This window comes from Mycteria americana, chromosome 6 (genome assembly GCF_035582795.1).
Source record: "Mycteria americana isolate JAX WOST 10 ecotype Jacksonville Zoo and Gardens chromosome 6, USCA_MyAme_1.0, whole genome shotgun sequence".
In the NCBI taxonomy this organism is placed as follows: Eukaryota; Metazoa; Chordata; class Aves; order Ciconiiformes; family Ciconiidae; genus Mycteria; species Mycteria americana.
In genome coordinates this window covers 50,496,295-50,513,585 of record NC_134370.1, presented here as the reverse complement: position 1 = coordinate 50,513,585, position 17,291 = coordinate 50,496,295, and the positions used below count along the sequence as shown (strand labels likewise).

Below are 17,291 nucleotides of genomic sequence, written 5' to 3'. Positions count from 1 at the left end.
CGGGCACTGCTCCTTCTGATGCAGTAGGAATACCTTCCGGTTCCGCAGCTGTATCCTCCAACTGCCAAAAGCACCACAGAGCAATGAGGGAGTGCGTGGCTGTGACAGGGAACGGTATAGACATTGTGTACGTCTTTGTCCTTCACCCTTCTCAAAGGGGCAGACTTGGATCAGAGGGCAGTGACAGCTTCCTTACAACAGTCTCCTACCCTGGAAAGAGCTGTGCTCCCTGGCACCTCTTTGGCCTGGTGGTCGTCCAGATTAGCAGTGTTGGGGGCAGATTCATTGGTGTGCTGGCCCACCAGGCTGGGAGGCCTGTGCGTGCAGGGAGCTCGCTGTACTAGAGCTCAATGTACTGGTGTGCCTCAGCCCTGCTGTGGCAGGGATCAATCCAGCATGAGCCCCGAGAGGCTGCTCTTATTTGGGTTGCCCTCTCCCTTCCTTGCCTGCCTCTGGGGCCTTTCATCAAGTCCTCAATGTCCACCCCAGCTGTGGGACAAGTGACAATCGGGCTCTCCTTCCTGGGCAGTCCCATGAGGCAGCTGGCGGGCTGCAAGGCAGGCAGGGAGTGATGGATGGAGGACTGGAAGGACGGACGGATGGATGGATGGATGGCCGGGCCGTTGCTGGGAGGGGGGACGGCTGTCTGGCGGCGTGGTGCTGGCCCCGGGGGAAGGGGTGGGGGGCCGGGTGGGTGTGACCCGCTCTCCCCGCCGCCGCCGCCGCGGTCCGCCCAGTTCACAAGGTGCCTAAGCCGGAGAGAGAGCAGCAGCGCCGCGTCCCCGCCGCCGTCCGCAGCGCCCGCCCCGCCATGCCCAACTTCGCCGGCACTTGGAAGATGAGGAGCAGCGAGAATTTCGACGAGCTCCTCAAGGCACTGGGTGAGGCGCGGGGGAGCTCGGCGCCGGGCAGCGGGCAGCCCGGGGCTGCATCCCGCGGGAGGGAGACACAGCGGGGCTGCAGCCGGAGCCGCGCTCCGGTGCCCGGTGCCTCCAGAGCCGGGCACCCGGGAGAGCTCCGTGGGGGCGAAAGCTATGAGCCCGGCCCCGGGGGGGTGGCGATCGCAGGCCCGGCGTGGTCAGAACCTCACCTGCCAACGCCGGTGGTCCTGCCACGGGGATGCGGGCTGCCGCTGGCCCGGCGGCTCCTGCCACGCTCTGCCACGGGGATTCTTGCAAGACCCCGCGTTTGCCGTCTGTGCAGAGCCTGCCGGAGAGCCGCAGCTCCCCGCCGCGGCGGGCTGTGCGGAGCCCCGCCGTAGGGCTGTGCGCAGTGCCCCGGCACCGCGCCGCCGCTGCGGGCGCCGGCGGCCTCTCGCCCCCCCTCGATCCGCGTGGTGCTGGCCGAGCTCAGCCTCGGGCAGGGCTGGCGACTGCAAGCTCTGCTTCCTTCCCGCTTCGCCCAGGTGTCAATGCCATGCTCAGGAAGGTGGCGGTGGCTGCCGCCTCCAAACCCCACGTGGAGATCCGCCAGGACGGGGACCAGTTCTACATCAAAACTTCCACCACTGTCCGCACCACTGAAATCAACTTCAAAATCGGGGAGAGCTTTGAGGAGGAGACGGTGGATGGACGAAAGTGCAGGGTAGGAGGAGAGCTGGGGCGTGTGTGTGTGTGTGTGTGTGTGTGTGTTACCAAGTTCTTTTTAGATGGGGCAAACACACCTGCTGGCGGTGTCCCCAGACAGTGGTATTGCTGCCTTCCACCCTCTTCTTCCCAGAAACACTCTTTGGGGGTTCTTGGTGGTTGCTGCTCCTCTTGTCCCTCATCCAACATTCTCCCTCTTGCAGGGTAAAACTGAAATCTGAAGGCAACAGAACACGGCAGGTCCCAAATGCAGAATTCGAGTACCTGCTTGCTTGCTTCTTGCCTGGCAGGGTTTTGTCCAGCTTTTTTTGCTTCCCTCTCCCCTGGAGACCTCAGCTGCAGTGAAAGCTCTCCACAGTCTCTGTCCCTGACAGGAACATGGGGAACGGTGGAGCAAGAGAGACCTCAAGAGTCAGGATTTAGCGCACAAACCTGACGTAACTTTTGTCCTAAACTGAATCAGCTGAGTTCACAAGCAGGACTGCAGACTGTTGGTAGTTTGGGGCTGAAATCCTCTTTCATTCCCTTGCAAGTGCATGTCTCCAGTTTGCTGATCAGATAAGTCTTTAACAGTGTAAGACAGACTTTCAGCTAGTGTTATACTAGCCATAATTACACCATCTCCTTGTGCAGAAGTGCATTAGAGGGCGTTCACTGGAGTGTTTGGGGCTTGATTCTGAGTGTGAGCCCCTGCTTCTCTACCTTTGTAACCACTTCTATGGCCGTGGAGGGGGCTTTAAGTCGGCAGCATCTGACACCAGCTTCTCGCTGATACATTTGATCTGGGGTATTGGAGAATTGGGCTGTGAGCATAGCTGTCTTTTGAAAAAAGTTATCAGAGGCATGGATTAGTTATCCTTTCCTCAGGCACTTTACTCTCATGCTTATAAGAGAAGTATATCTAAAACACTTATAAAAGAAGTGTGAATAATAGCAGAATGTAGTCCCAAATGAGAATACAGTTTTAAAAGTATCCTATGATGGTGAAATAATCTACTTTCCAAAATTTGATCTGTGCTAATTCTTGGGCGAGCTTCTGAGACCATTTGCACCACTAAAAGTTCAGAATTTACTATCTCCAGTGCAATTGCTGTGAATTTAAATTTAGGAAAAAGGAAAGCAGATTCTGGGAGTCAGTGAACATTTAGAACATCCTCTTGATCTCTAGGTTGAGTTATCGTATATTTAACAGTTTGTTCAGGAAATGTTGCTGGCTTTGTTAATTTATCTTGTTTGGCAAAAGTAGTATTTTTAGTGTCTTCATGCATAATGCATATACAATAAATGTGACCCACTTTCTAGAGAAGGATTTATTGCTGCAGATGGAAAAACAATAATTACGGCTGTAAGCTATGAAAGTTGGAAAAATCTGAAGGAAATGTGTTTTGTGAAGTGGTAAATTTTTTCCATGTGTCATGAAATTATTTCTGGTCCACTCTCAGGAATAACTTGTACTGCTGTGTGTATATAACCAAGATGTGGCCACAGAGCAGAAACTGACAGATAATAAAATAATACTTCAGAATGTAATTTGCAATATCTGGCAAAATTGCTGACTGGTGATAGATTTTGATACACTTTATGGGATGGAGGGTTTTGTTCTGCCAACTAACTTGATGCATTGTTCATACAGACAAAGAGCGAGTCATATGTAGTTGCACTGCAAGGCATAGCTTCTATAACTGCCATTTGACATGGCTTGTTGGCTTAAGAAACCTATTGTTTTAAAGAAATATTTATAAAGTAAACAGCTAATTTTAAATCATAGTAAAGTTTTTTTCCCTTGGAAAGTCTGGGAAGCGTTAACTTGAATTTATGCATACATATGGACACTCACATATGTATACGTGTGTGTATATAATCACAGACTAATGAATGTCTCCCATGTGCTAGTTATAAAGCGATTACTTGCACATTCATTATAGAGCGTCCTTCTGCACAGCTGTTCCATTGCACTGTAGAATAATAGTTCAGTGCTAGAATGAAAAGCAACAGAGTCAGGGCTTGCCTGTTTGTGAAAGCTAAACAAAATCCTATGGGTTTTTTTATTTTTCAGTGGTTTCATAGTCATTATTGAAATGCTTTGAAAAATGCCTAAGGGTATTTCAATCTCCAGACCCACAGCCTTAAAAAAGTAATATCACGAACACTAGAATTCTAACAAAGTTTCTTTAATTTAGTTGTGATTTATTCTAGTTTGTTAGCACAGTAAGTGTTTAATATACAGTTAACTTGGCACAGTGCCATATAGCATGAAGGGTTGTAAGTGACAAATACTGCATTATTTATGACCACAACATGATACATATGATTATTTATGCTTTTACACTAAGGGGACTCTGTAGTGATAAATAACATGTCAGATCAAATGACATGTGTACAAAGATGCTTGGGAATGTAGACACTACATTATCACATGTTTCTAAATTATACTTTTCAACATCAAGCATTTTATGAAAACTGGGTGGCTTTTTAATTTGGAAACAAATGTGGATTTACACTGAAAAGACATATTTACAATTACTTTGTTATTAATATATACATATTTCCAAAATGTCCCCTCACACCTTAATTTTGATTTCACCACTTTCCACTGATGTCTTTTTCCCTTTGCCTTTATCTATCTATGTGTTACTCCTTTACTGCAGCAATTTTTCTCACTACTGCTCATTGTTGTCTCTCTGCCTCATGCTGCTGGAGAAAATAATTAATGTTATTCCTAATGGTTTTCTTGCCTGCAGAGTTTGGCCACTTGGGAGAATGAAAACAAGATCTATTGCAAACAAACTCTTATTGAGGGAGATGGCCCCAAAACATACTGGACTCGAGAATTAGCTAATGATGAGCTGATTTTGGTAAGAACCTTGAACCCACCACATACATGCACCGTATTAACAGTTTTTTGTTACCATGTAGTATGACTAACTATTTTTCCTTACTTAAATCCACCTGGAAAACTACCATTTTCATAATCCCCTACAGTACAATTCATACATCATGTTTTTTCCTTTCTTTTTAAATGTTTTTTTTTAAGGACAAATTAACATATATGCAGGTTCTCACTTGCATTTTACTGCTATAACTTTTGCCATACTTTTACTGGTAGAATAATCAGAAGTGGGCCACTTCTGCTCTGTAAATTCACACCACTACCAAAGAATTTGCTTGATTTATTGCAGATTTTCTCTGGTGAAAGTGAGATCAAAGCATTTGACCTCATTTCTGGAGAACCTTCTTTTTTAGGCATGTGCATAATATGGTGCTTCGTATCTACAATCCCATAGTGTATAGCAGGAAAGATGTGGCATGTTGTTAGCGTGCTCTAATCACATTCTGTTTATAAAGAACATATAATTCCTCTCCCATCTCTGCCACCTTCCCCAATTCCTTGATCATCTCTGAATCCAGTTCAGAATTGCCTTCATGAGTTTCTCAGAAATACACTGATTTGCACATTTGCTGTCAGCCAACATCCCCCCACACCTGTGTGACCTTCCATATGGCAGTAGGGTTACTGTAGGCATTCTGAGCAGCACCTCTGCAACTGCCTCGCCATTTACGCCATGAATCATGTGCAGTTTATTCATTTATTTATATTGTACTCATTTGTGTTAGCACTGAGTTCTCTTTACTGAATCTTTCCTCAGTAGTCCCTCTACATTAATGAAACAATATCCAGAACTGGATAAAGACACAGTTTCTCTGAGTTACAGGTCGCACAGTTCAGCTTGAGTTCAGAATCATTTTATTGCACATGTTCTTACTAGCAAATTCCGGATAAATAGTTGATTAGACTGTTACGCCTCATCAGTTTGGGCATGGAAGATGGGCTGCTTGAGTGACGGGTAAGAAAACATCAAAGCAGGGAGGTTTTATTTCAGACTATCACACTAACTATACCTCTGCACTTTAAAAAACAAAAAGCCTCCCCAGTGTTTCTCTAAAGCAGTTGGAGCTCTGTTTTTAAGATTGCATCTGAAACAAAAACAGGACCCAAACCTAACCAAGTATAAACAAAAAGCTTTTAAAGTGTTAATATTATTCCAGACATCTTGGAACTGTTCACCCACCCCTTAAGAGGAGGTGTATGCTGTTAGTGAAATCACACTGGTTTCTATTGAATGAATACTCCAATTCTGGATGATTTCTTTTGACTCAACGACTGGAATTCTTTATATTATGAAAAAACTTTAAGAGGCAAAGTACTTTGATCTCTGCTTCACATCTTTATATATAATGCAGTGGACAAAATATGTTCGCAACGATAATTTTCCAGCTTTCTAACAATACATTTCTGTAGTTTATTATTTAAGCAACAAACTAGTGAGGCAGCTGTTAAACAAAGTGAACTGCTCCAATTGCAGTTCAATACAATTGCAATTGTATTGTATAATACAATTACCTCCTGCAAGAAGCAATGTGAACTTATCCTGCTGGGGAAGAAGAATGAGGTTGGTTAAGAAACCAGAGCGTTTCAAAGATTATAAAGCCATCTAACCTTTTTTCTTGTATAATACAGTCTGTTGAGCTTTTCTAAATTAATTATTTTTCAAATTAGGATATAAATTAGAAGACTTCCTTCTTATAAAATATTTCCATTTATAGGAACTCAATCACAACTTTTGATAAATTGTTTAATTTCCTTGCCATTAAATTACACACATTATTTCTAATCTGTGTATGTCTAGATTCAACTTCCAGTCATTATATATTGTGTATAAAAGATCCTAAATAATATGCCTAAAGTTTGTTACTGCAAATACTTCTCTTAACAACACTGATCAAGCCACTTCTTGGAAGAACCTTCTCATTATTAAGCTAAACCATTGGAAGACCTTGAGCCCTTCAATATAAAGCAAGCTTTCCTTGAATCATTCTTTCAGTGCTTCTATAACCCCCTCCAATTTATCAGTTTGCTTTCTAAACTATGAACACCAGAACCAGACATACTGTTTTGCTAGCAATCACACTAGCACCTGATGTAGTGGTGACTTCATCTCCCTACTCTTATCTGAAATTATTCTGATTTATATGCAAAGACTTTGTTAACTCTTCTGTGGGAACTCATGCTCAACTGATCATGATCCCAAGTAATTTTCCTGGTTTCTGATTCCCTAGACTGATCCCCTTCCCCTCTCCTGCATGTTGGGACTATATTCATTGGTTGCAATGTACGATTTTACCATGGACATTATGAAAACATAGTCTTTGCTTTCCAAGTGATCCAGATAATTCTCTCTGTCTTTTACTATTTAATATGATATGCGGTTCCATTCTCCTACCTCTTTTCTGGAGCATAATGGCCTCTTTTGCTTTATTAAATATTAGGACATTATTTGGTCCTCAGGACAAAGATTTTCAAGCCCCTCATGGCATTTGATGGGACTGAATGTACAAGTACTTTAAATACATGGTCAACATGTTCAAAATCTTCTGACACCCTAAAGCTCAGCAATGAGGTGTTTCTAAGAGTAATGGTGGTGAGTGTGAGGTCTCTGGTCCTTTGGAGAAGTTAAGATGGCCAAAATTAACCCTTCTGAGAGGCAGCAAAGGGTTCTACTGTTTGGAGGAAGACAGAAGAGGGTAAGGGAAACTACATTTTCTTGTCTGTGGCCCCTAATTTTAGAACCCCAGAATATTCCCTCCAGACCATTATTTGGGCTTTAAAAGCTAAACTATCTGAAGGGATTGGCTGAGGTGTGTTCCTCAACTATAACAGGGAACAAAGTAGGAACAGGAGCTCTTAGTGAGAAGACCTTGTGATCCCTTTTGATCTCTTGCCTTTCAACTGTGGGTTTTTCATCACTCCAGTGAAGACAGATTCAACTTAGATTATTTTATCTTATGCTTGGAAATTTTTGTTGGATCTGAGTCTGCAAACCCCCACTTACATCTTACATCTTCAAAACTAAGAGCACAGTGATAAGAAGAGATCTTTCTTTCTCCTTTCTTTCTTTCTTCTTCCATCCTTCCAGCTTTGTTAGGGTTCTTTAGGATCTGAAATTCATTCTCATTCAGTTTTGCTGCCCATATCACTTCAAACATTTAACAGTTCCCATCTTCACACTTCTCAAACCTCCCTACTTACCTAAGAAATGTTTTCTGTTCCTTCACTCTTTCTGATGTGCTTTGGTAAGCTTTCCCTATTTCCATTCTGGCAGAGTGCCTTAAATAAGCAGAAGAAAACCACATTCTTGTGAACTTCTAGATGTCTGCAGCTGGGAAGCTGTCTTTTATGGGGCAGAGCCTGTGATGTAGCAGTTTAGGAACTCTGTAAGGCTTATACTTACTCTCACAGTCTCTGCTCCTGTTTCTCTATCCAAAGAAATCTTTCAAGAAGTCTTGAGTCTCCTTCTTAGCTATTACATGCATTTGCAGAAGAAATCAAGAAAACTCGTACCCCATTTGGAAGAAGTTGCAAGAAGGAATCTAAACTGTGTTAGACTGAGGCATGAACGGAAAAAAGGCTTGGGGCAACAGGCAGGGGGTAAGGAATGAGTTCTACCCTGCTAATACTGGCTGCATAAATGTTGGAGCTTTGCCACATAATTTTGATCTAATATGCTGCATTGCTTAGGGGGTCCATTAGATTATGACATTTTCCTAGTGGAAGGATATATTTTTCTCCCAAACACAGCATGTTAAATAAAATGCATTTATTATCACATATAATTAAAAAAAATCAGTGCTGAATTGTCATGACTACCACAGAGCTAAAATAGAAACCATATTACTGTATAATTATCAATCTTTCTTGCATCCTGGCAGAAGAATTCCTTATGTTCTTCAAAGATATTCCCTTGGAGCAATATGATGGTCTTCCATGTCACATCATGTCCTCTGTTACACAGATGCTGGGAACAAACTATTTAGTTAGCAAAAGTTTTCTTTACCTTCAGGTGCCAATTAGGTTTGCTTTTAGTTCTCCTTAGCTCCTTGCAGCACGGAGAATGAGATTACTCTTGTTAGTAGCATAAATAATATTTGACTCATATAATGGCAGATGTAGGTCTAAAGTCCTGTTAGAAAAAGTCCTTTCAGCTGAGTAAGGGAAGAAGGATCAAGCTCTGCTTTATAAAAAAGGTGCTGTGAATGTGTTAGAACATTGCAACTACTTTCATCAGTGCTGTTTATTCTAGTCTCATCTGATGCACTGGCTGGGATTTCAGTGCTGCATTTTTAGGAGTACTGAACAATGCAGATAAAAAAAATACATGGAATATGCAAGCAAGGGAGGGTGAAAAGGATAGATCCCCATCAAAGTCCACATTTGTTTGTCTCGACTGTATCTTTATATTATATTGTATTGTACTGTAAGACTGTAATGCATACAGAGAGTCAGAATATCTGTATTTACATTCCACATTCATAAACTATACTGGGATTAGCACTTAAGCAATGAAGATCAGAATATAACACAAAAATATATATTTCCTTTACTTGTCTGAAAAGTAAGATCTGGGATTAAGTCTAATATGCTTTTTCTTCCCTTTTCTTTTATACTCTATAATGGTTTTGCTGTTGCTGTGTGTTTTTGTCAGGAACATTAATGAGCTATCAATCACTTCTTTAAGTCAAAAGAACAAAAGGTCTGCTCCTACAAAGTTAAAGGATGCTGCTTCCAGATGTTAGCTATTCAAATGAGAAACATTTATATTCAAACTTTATCTGCATTGCTGCTTTCATAGCTGCTCATGCATCTATAGATTTTAGTTTAATCTGTAACACACAAACATTTTAAAGTGGATGATTACTGAAGAGGGCCTTTAAAAACAGCCTCAGACCACATTTTACACAGTTCACGTATCACACAGGGGTTCTCAGAATCAATTATAGCAAGGGTCAAAGATCAGAACATTAGGGGGGTTTCAAGCATGGTTTCTATTCTACATTCCCTCCCCAGAAAAATCATGCTGTGGTTGATTAAAACTGGTGAACTGTGGAGCCTAGATGAGTGAGTGAACATTTTTTAGATATTGCTGGCTTCTGAATTAAACATAGTAGGTGAGAAGGGTCAATGCAGATTTGGAAAGATACTTTGCAGCCAAATGCTGAGATTTGTGATGTGTCTACGCCTTGTATCAAACAACCTTAAATTACCTAAGTGTTTAACTTTTCTATAGTTTTTGGAGAGTCATCTTAAACAAAATCAGTTATCAAAAGCAGGGCCTACTGAGGTCAGTGGGGGGTTTTGCTGCTGACCTCATTAAAGCAGCCTTGATAAAAGTTCAGAAGCCTGTAATAATGCATACGTATGTGTTGCATGGACCTAATGCTTTAATTTACTATTTGCCACGAGCAGATTTACAAGGGGGCTTAGAGATCTGCAGCCCCTGCTCACTAGTACAGCCTGGTCTGGGTCACATCCCAAACATATAAGCAGAGAAAGAAGCCTAAGCCATTTGCATCTTGGATGCATCTAATCCTGTATATAGCCTCTTATAATATCAGTTGTAGCTTACACATTTGCTGTGTATGGGCTTTCAAGACTACTACTGGGAGATACCATTGTCTCATGTTCTTACCTCTGTCATTCATTTGCTGCATGACTCTGAGGAAACTGTGTAATATAGCAGTTCTCAAACACAAATACCAACATTTAGGTACCTTGATAAATGACCTGATTTTGCATGGTCCTGTCGATAGATATCCTGCAGAAAGTGAGGTTGTATGTTGGGTGATTTGCTATTATATCCGAGTTTGAAAGTGGGGGCTGCGCTTTCTGTGACTATGGCCCCATAATGATCAACCTCTTTCATAAAACATTATGGGAGTCAGGAGGAGAAAGGAAATATGGAATATGCCTTTATTTTGAAGTTTTATATCTTTATGCTGGATAACATGGAAGTTTGCATGTGGACAAAGCCTTTTCTGAGGATTCATTTAAGTAATATCTTCTCTTCTCCATTTGTTTGCTGATGTATTCTGTCTTCCTTTTGCAAGTTGCCTCTACAGGTTGGTCAGTCATCAGCAGATAACAGGGGATTTTTGCATACACTGGCAGAAGTGATCTTTCCCGGGTGACTGTTTCAATGACAATCTTCCCAATTATACTGTGTGCTCCACTTACTACAAAGGCTCCTCAGCAAATGTTTATAAAGGCCTTCAAAAAGCAGATTTACTCATACAGTAATACATTACTGCCCTGTAATTCTCTTTTAATCTCTAATCGTGTCAGTGATCATCAGATTTTGAGTGAACTGAGAGAGGTCAATTTATTGGATTATCCCTCTGTGCAGGGCTTTGATTGCAGTGTGCTTTTGGACTGTTAGCTACAGATTATGACAAGCTAAGTGAAGAAAACAATTCTGTAATTTGCAGTTATTGCACATTTAAAATCCTATTTTAGATTTAGATAGAAGCCTTGCCTTGTAGCATTTTGTAAGATAAGTGGGACCTTTGCAAGCTGATGAGAAGGTGGTGTTTGAAAATCCTGCATCTTCTCCTTAGATTTGAATCGCAGTTTGGTAGTGTTGCACTTTTTTTAGTTGCTCTGGTGAAACTTCACCACCAAATAGGCAGGATTGCTCTCTTTCTTTTTATTAGGATGTTCTATTCCTCTGGGTCATGGACATCTTTAAAGTCTGCTTGTTCTGACAGGAAGTAATCACTTCTTTCCAATCTAGAATTAGAACCATAGATACTAAACTGCTTCATCCTACCCCTGAATACAAGGATTTAAGCATGAAGGATAACTGAGTAACAGCCTTTTGATTTAGACCTTCCCCTGAGCTTGGGCCCAGATGTACATTAGACATTTCTGTGAGTAACCACAAGAAAAGGAATGCAGCAAGTTTGAACACATTCCTCTTTGCTTTGTTTAGCAACACTTAGTGGAGTTTTATCAACAATGCTAGTAAGTTACAATAAGATAGGGAAGCACCTTTTACCTAAGTCCACATTTAAACCATGTACTTAACCATGACAATCAAAGGCATTTATTTATGTGTTTCAGTATGGAATTAGGTCGCTAATGATCTGAATGGGTATAAGGTATAAAATCTAAGTGCTAAAAAATGCAGCTTATTCCTGAAACAGGTCAGAGGCCACATAACCTAAGCTGGGTCTTCAAGGAAAGGATGCCTGGCTGTTTGAGAAATGCCTAGTGGCTACACGGTACTCCAGAGTAATTGTAATTGGGCTTTGCATGAATTTTATCTCTTTACAATCTAGATTTAAAGATATGATTCTGTTAAATTATAGTGGTTTTCCAGACTCTGAGACTGGTGTGTTGCAGAGAATGACAATCCTTGTGTGTAGCAACTGACTAAGACTACTATGCATTTAGGTTCCCCAGGTATGTCCATGTTTTCTGCACTTAATTTTTATCCTGACAGAGCAATTTGAATGCAGTCCTTTGCCTGACATTTTCAAGAGTCCAGAAGTCCAGCTCAAGCTGGATGTTGGAAGTACAAAATGAACAGCCGTTGCGCTTTGTCACAAGCATGTCAAGTTGTGACTCTGTGAGTGCAGAACAGTCTGTGTGTACATACAGTGGACTTGCTGCATCTGCAATGCATTCGGGATGCACCCATGCTACTGAGCTTTCCCAGAAAGTTGCTATTTCTTTTTTCTTCCTCTACAAATTTTTATCTTTATTTTCACACTCCCTCCTGTGGGTCTTGCAAGGAAGCTGCCAGTCAGACTACACTGATGTCTTAGGAGCAAGCTCTGCCCAGGAGTGCAGTCTCAGAACTGGACACTAGAATTTCAAACACTCAGACCTACAGTGGCACCCTAGGACAGACTTGCAGTATGGGTCACATCTATTTCAATCTACTCTTCCCTGCAGTGTTCCCTCTCGATACAACTGGTGACCTGTTGTGAGAATAACTGCTGTTGCACAGGTTTAGGGGAAGGAGTTTGCCTCTTAATTTCCCTGAAAGAATAGACATAAATTTACTAGGGAAGTTACAAGAGTTTTGGCAAACTGCTGCTGTAGCCTGTCTCATTAGAACTAGCTGATGTGGCACCCACTCACATCACAAGATGCGGCTGCATAGCTGTGCAGCTCCAACTGTCAGACTAGGGCTGTCCCAGTTCTTGAAGAACACTACACAAAGACTGTTTTACTATTATTTATGATTTGTGTTGAAATAGCAGCGGGGGACCCAAACTTCACTGTGCTTAGCGGTGTCTGAATGTATCACAGAAAGACAATCACTGTCACAGTGACCTTCCAGTCTCCACAGACAATCTCAAGCCCTGGATGGTCTTGACTCTCACTTGCTTTCTCTGGCAAAGCTCCTGCCAAAATAATTTTGCCTTCGTGTATAATTTTGGAAATGTTGAAGGAAGTCATAGTAAGGGTATTTGCAGCTGGTGCTGTGGGCAGTAGAGAACTATCTGCATCCTTTAACGTTCATTTTTCAGACATTTTCATGTATAAGCTAAAAATGTCTATAAAGATCGATGTAAGCTCTTTATATGCATAAAAACAAAGCCTGTATCTCCAAAATACTAACAGACTTTTCTCCTCAATAAAGTGAACAAAATATAAGCCAGAGTCAGTTTTAAAGCCAAGTCCTTTCAAAGAGGTGTTGGCCAAAACAGGCGTAGAAAGCATTAAAACAAATAAAGTCCAGCTGAATTTTCATAACACACTGGGGTAAGTCTTAATTATATTTTTCAGTGAGACCTTGGCAGTTATTACAGCCAAACATCCCACCTCACAGCTTGTTAGTGGTGAGCTCGAAACTGTGTCAGCGTAGCTGAACATCAAGTTTTTTGCAGTCAGTATTTCCTCACTCTTGCACCTATTATTTCCTTCATGTTAAATTGCTTGTTTAGATTTTAGCCTGCGAGACCTGAAATTACATAAAAACACTTTGGGGTTTAGGTGGCTTCCTGAGACAACTGCTACAATCACTGTCCTGCCTAAATGTCCTGATAATCTGTACTGCAATATTGCTGTGGTAGAGTTGCCTTTTAAGTGCAGAACTACAGAGCGATTTAAAAAACGCCAGCTTTCAGATGGGTATCTGAAACTCTGTTTCAGTCAATGGTATAACATCATATAACACCAACTCTCAGTACCTGGAAAATCAAGGTACTCTGAGGTACTGAATCTGGTATAAGTAGTGGGATGATAATGGGACATAGTCTGTAGTTAAGGCAGTAACTTTCAGAGGTGTAGTGATCAAACGTTTGTGAGATCTCATAGGCGTTTAGTCGTATGAAATGAGTTTGATCTCCACTACATTTTTCTCCATTATGTGCCCTCATTTCAGACCCTTATCATAGTTAACAAATTCACTGGTTAAGGTAGCAGTATCCTGAAAGAAGCTTGTGATTGACACTGCCCACATTACAGCTTGGGAGAGAGGGTTTTAGTATCCTAGCATGGAGTGTCAACACGTTGCAGCAGCATTATGTTTACAGGTTATAGGTATACATTCTCCTGGTCTTGAGCATTGCTCCACTGACTTCATTTGAACTACTCTGATTTATACCTGCAAATATCAAAGAATACCTTTTGAACATGCCATCTGAATTCCACCCTCAGCATTTCCAGTTCAAAGTGCTGCAACTGTTTCTAAATATAACAACAGTACATTCCAAATTCTCTTTCTTTTCTCATGTTTGTTTATAAATGCATGCCAAGAAACTATAGAAAAAGGGAATTTCTGTGTCATTTATCATTCTGACAAAATGCATCGTGCCTTGGAAAAAAGGTCGCTTACGTTGCATTCCTCTTCCAAACTGACTCCTTTCTTTACTCTCATCTGTCAAAAGACATAGGAAAATGTATTTCTGCTGTAGAACTAGCTGCTATAGTAAAAATAACATTAAAAAATGGTGTTAAATATTTGCTGGTTCCATCTCTTCTGATTGATTTCTATTTCTTTTCCAGACCTTTGGTGCCGATGATGTTGTGTGCACAAGAATTTACGTAAGAGAGTAAAAGCATCAATTTACTTGTCATCTGGGATGAAGTGGAGAACTGTGAAAATCCCCAGTATATTGAGTATCTGTGTGTGCTGTTACTAATGCAATGTTGTATGTGACCGTGTGTGTTATATCTGAACCCATATTCTCTGTTAAGTGTATTTGGCTTTCATTTTTCATCACAGACACTATTCCTTCCCACTTTTATGCCACCATTTTTCATGTCTGCTTTGTATTTCGTAGTTGTTGCTTGCTATGGTTTCATCAATTATTAAACTTATTGGGCATAACTCACAGCTGTTTTGGGGTGTTTTTAATAGAAAACCCAGCAGTGCTTTGGTTAGGACTGAAATACTTTTCACCCTCTGTTGAAGTCAGTGTGGAGTTTCACTGCTGTTAGCCAGCACTGTGCTGTCAGGGAACACCTCCTAAGGCAACACAAAGCCCAGGAGATCAAGTGAATTGCAAGGCCTTTCACAGAGCTGCAGGGTGCTCTCTCAAACCCAGAGCTCTGCTTCTTTTCTTCTTTCTGTCCCATCTCCTTGGGAGAGTTGTTGAGGAACAATTCCTGTGTCCTGGGATTGCTGGGAGAGTGATTCAGCAGAACCAGACAAGACAAGGAGAGATCTTTACCCTCTTTCCTGCTGCGTCTCTGAAGAATGCCCAAACTTTCCCTGTTGAGACACTCATTATCCAAGTACAAAACCCAGCTGTATCTACAGGACAAATAACATCGTGATCATGACTAATACTTATTTTCATCACACCCAAGCACCTCAGGCCTGATCAGAAAGCCAGCAGAATCTGCAGACTTTACTTGTTTGGGCCATAAAAAGATAAAGCTGAGGAAAGCTGCTTTTCTCCTACCTGCTCACTTGTGACAGAGAGAACATTGAGGGCTTCACTCCCCCTCAGTGTTACAGTTCTCACTTTTAGTGACTCAATATTTCATTCTTTGAACAACTAAGTATTTCACAAACCAGGGCCATAGTTCAAGAATGAAAGAAACACCAAATCTAATGTATTTATTCTGGCTCAGAGTTCTGGCCTCAGCACTATCAAGTATTAGATTCAAACTGAACAGACATTCCTCTAATGAACCATAAACTCTTCTGTTCTTCAGCCTTGGAAAAATCTGGAGATTGAGACTAGGAGCACTACTTATTTCAGTGCAATATCCAAGCTTATCTGACCAACTTTCAGCTTTGCAAGAATAATTTATCTGCTTCATGTCACCCAATCATAGAAGATTTTTAAGAGGTTCAGTGTTAGCAGAGTATATGCCCTGTTCACTGGACTGCGCTCAATATTCAGAATGGGAAAATAGGTCCAAATGTTGATTGTCTTGGGACATCCATGGGAAACAAATTACTTTGTCTCTTCATCACTCACATAGCTATGCAGAGGAATCCCCTTTGATTGGATTGTCAAACTGCTATGGAGAAATCAGCCACCTGTTCTATACATTGCAGAGTGAGCTACAGCAGCACAACAGGGAAGAAACATACGATGTTTTCTGTCTCCTCTGCTCTGACAGGTCACACTTTCTCTGCCATCAGCACTCAAGATTCAATACTGCAGTTGAAAAGGGGGATCTTTTCCTTCTACACTCTAACCTTAAGCCAAAACCTGTTTCCAAGACCTTGATTCAGTTGGTACCAAATAAATACACTGCATGTTAGCTCACATTGAAGCATGGGCTGAAATTAGTTCATTGTGGTTTGGATGCAGCTGAAGCTACCCCCCAGTAAGAACGAAACCATGAGGGGGAATGACAGTGATCTAGCTTTATTTTCTATCGTCTTTTAAAATTCACATTAAAATAGTTGGGTGTTTTTTGCCAAACAAATTCCATTTCAGGAGTATCTGGACCTGCTTGTGCAATCAGCTGTGCCAAAGCGACTCCATAAAAAGTGCCAGGCTGAGCTAGCCGAAAGCACCTCAGTGATGCAGAGAAAACTGTCTTGCCACATCAAGGCTGAGAAGTAAATAGCACTGCGTTGCAGGACATGCTGGCACATGCCATATCCCTACAGCAAGAGGAGCCCACCAACACCGTGGAGTGCTTTGTCTCCACCTCCTAGAAGGTGGGTGGTGGATGTGGGGGCTGGTACAAGCTGATGAGACAACTAGCAGAGCCAAAGCCAGTACATAGCAGGGCTGTTTTGCCATTCCAGAAAAATGTTACTCTCAGCAATTACCTTTTCTGCCTGTGTCTAAAGCAGCCCTGATGCACAGTTTGTGAGGGTTCAGCAAGGTATTGGTACGAACCTCACATTGGCTAGAACAACTGAGTGCATTTAATGGAAGCAGTGATTTCTGTGTTTCATATCTAGGAAGCCTCATCCTAAGCTGTTGTGCTGCTCAAGCAAATATCCTTCAGAAAGCTTTCCCATCAACTGGAAAATACCAAACCAGGTTTCCATCCAGTTGGCAACTACTATCCAAGTAGTAAAGCATGAGCTGTGTAACTGGATTGTAGAGGTTATGATTAAAAACAGGCTCTTGAGATATGAGCTACCCTGCATAACTGGGAACTTTCTTCTTCCAGGATTGAAACTGTTCCCCTAAGCTTCATTTGCAGTCTAGCATGACAGAAGTTCCTTTCTTTAGTAATTTCAGTGTGGAAGCTTCACCACTTGATTGACTTTCATGGAGTTACATTCGAGTTACTGGTGCATGGGTAAATTCATATGAACAGAGACTAGAATTGGTCCAGGGTGTTAGTTTTATGGCTCATTGTTGAAACAGTGCAAAGGCCAAATTGCATTTTGTGAGTCCTCCTGGATTTAAAAGGTCTTCAAATGTAGGCACACA

At 41.7% G+C, this 17,291-nt stretch overlaps 1 protein-coding gene across 1 annotated transcript; it reads left to right on the top strand.

Annotated features, from left to right (window-relative positions):
• The first annotated feature begins 811 nt into the window (after positions 1 to 811).
• CRABP1 (cellular retinoic acid binding protein 1) lies at positions 812 to 14,629 on the top strand. Its single transcript, XM_075504186.1, has 4 exons — positions 812 to 881; positions 1,406 to 1,584; positions 4,328 to 4,441; positions 14,440 to 14,629. Exons 1-4 carry the CDS (start codon positions 812 to 814, stop codon positions 14,488 to 14,490), a joined length of 414 nt encoding a protein of 137 aa, XP_075360301.1. The 3' UTR covers positions 14,491 to 14,629.
• Positions 14,630 to 17,291: the final 2,662 nt, after the last annotated feature.

Excerpts from the sequence above, each read along its gene's own strand:
- CRABP1 (XM_075504186.1), top strand. The coding sequence starts at position 812 with ATGCCCAACTTCGCCGGCACTTGGAAGATGAGGAGCAGCGAGAATTTC. Across the intron at positions 882-1,405 it reads CGAGCTCCTCAAGGCACTGG|GTGTCAATGCCATGCTCAGG; the intron begins GTGAGGCGCGGG and ends CGCTTCGCCCAG. Across the intron at positions 4,442-14,439 it reads CTAATGATGAGCTGATTTTG|ACCTTTGGTGCCGATGATGT; the intron begins GTAAGAACCTTG and ends TTTCTTTTCCAG.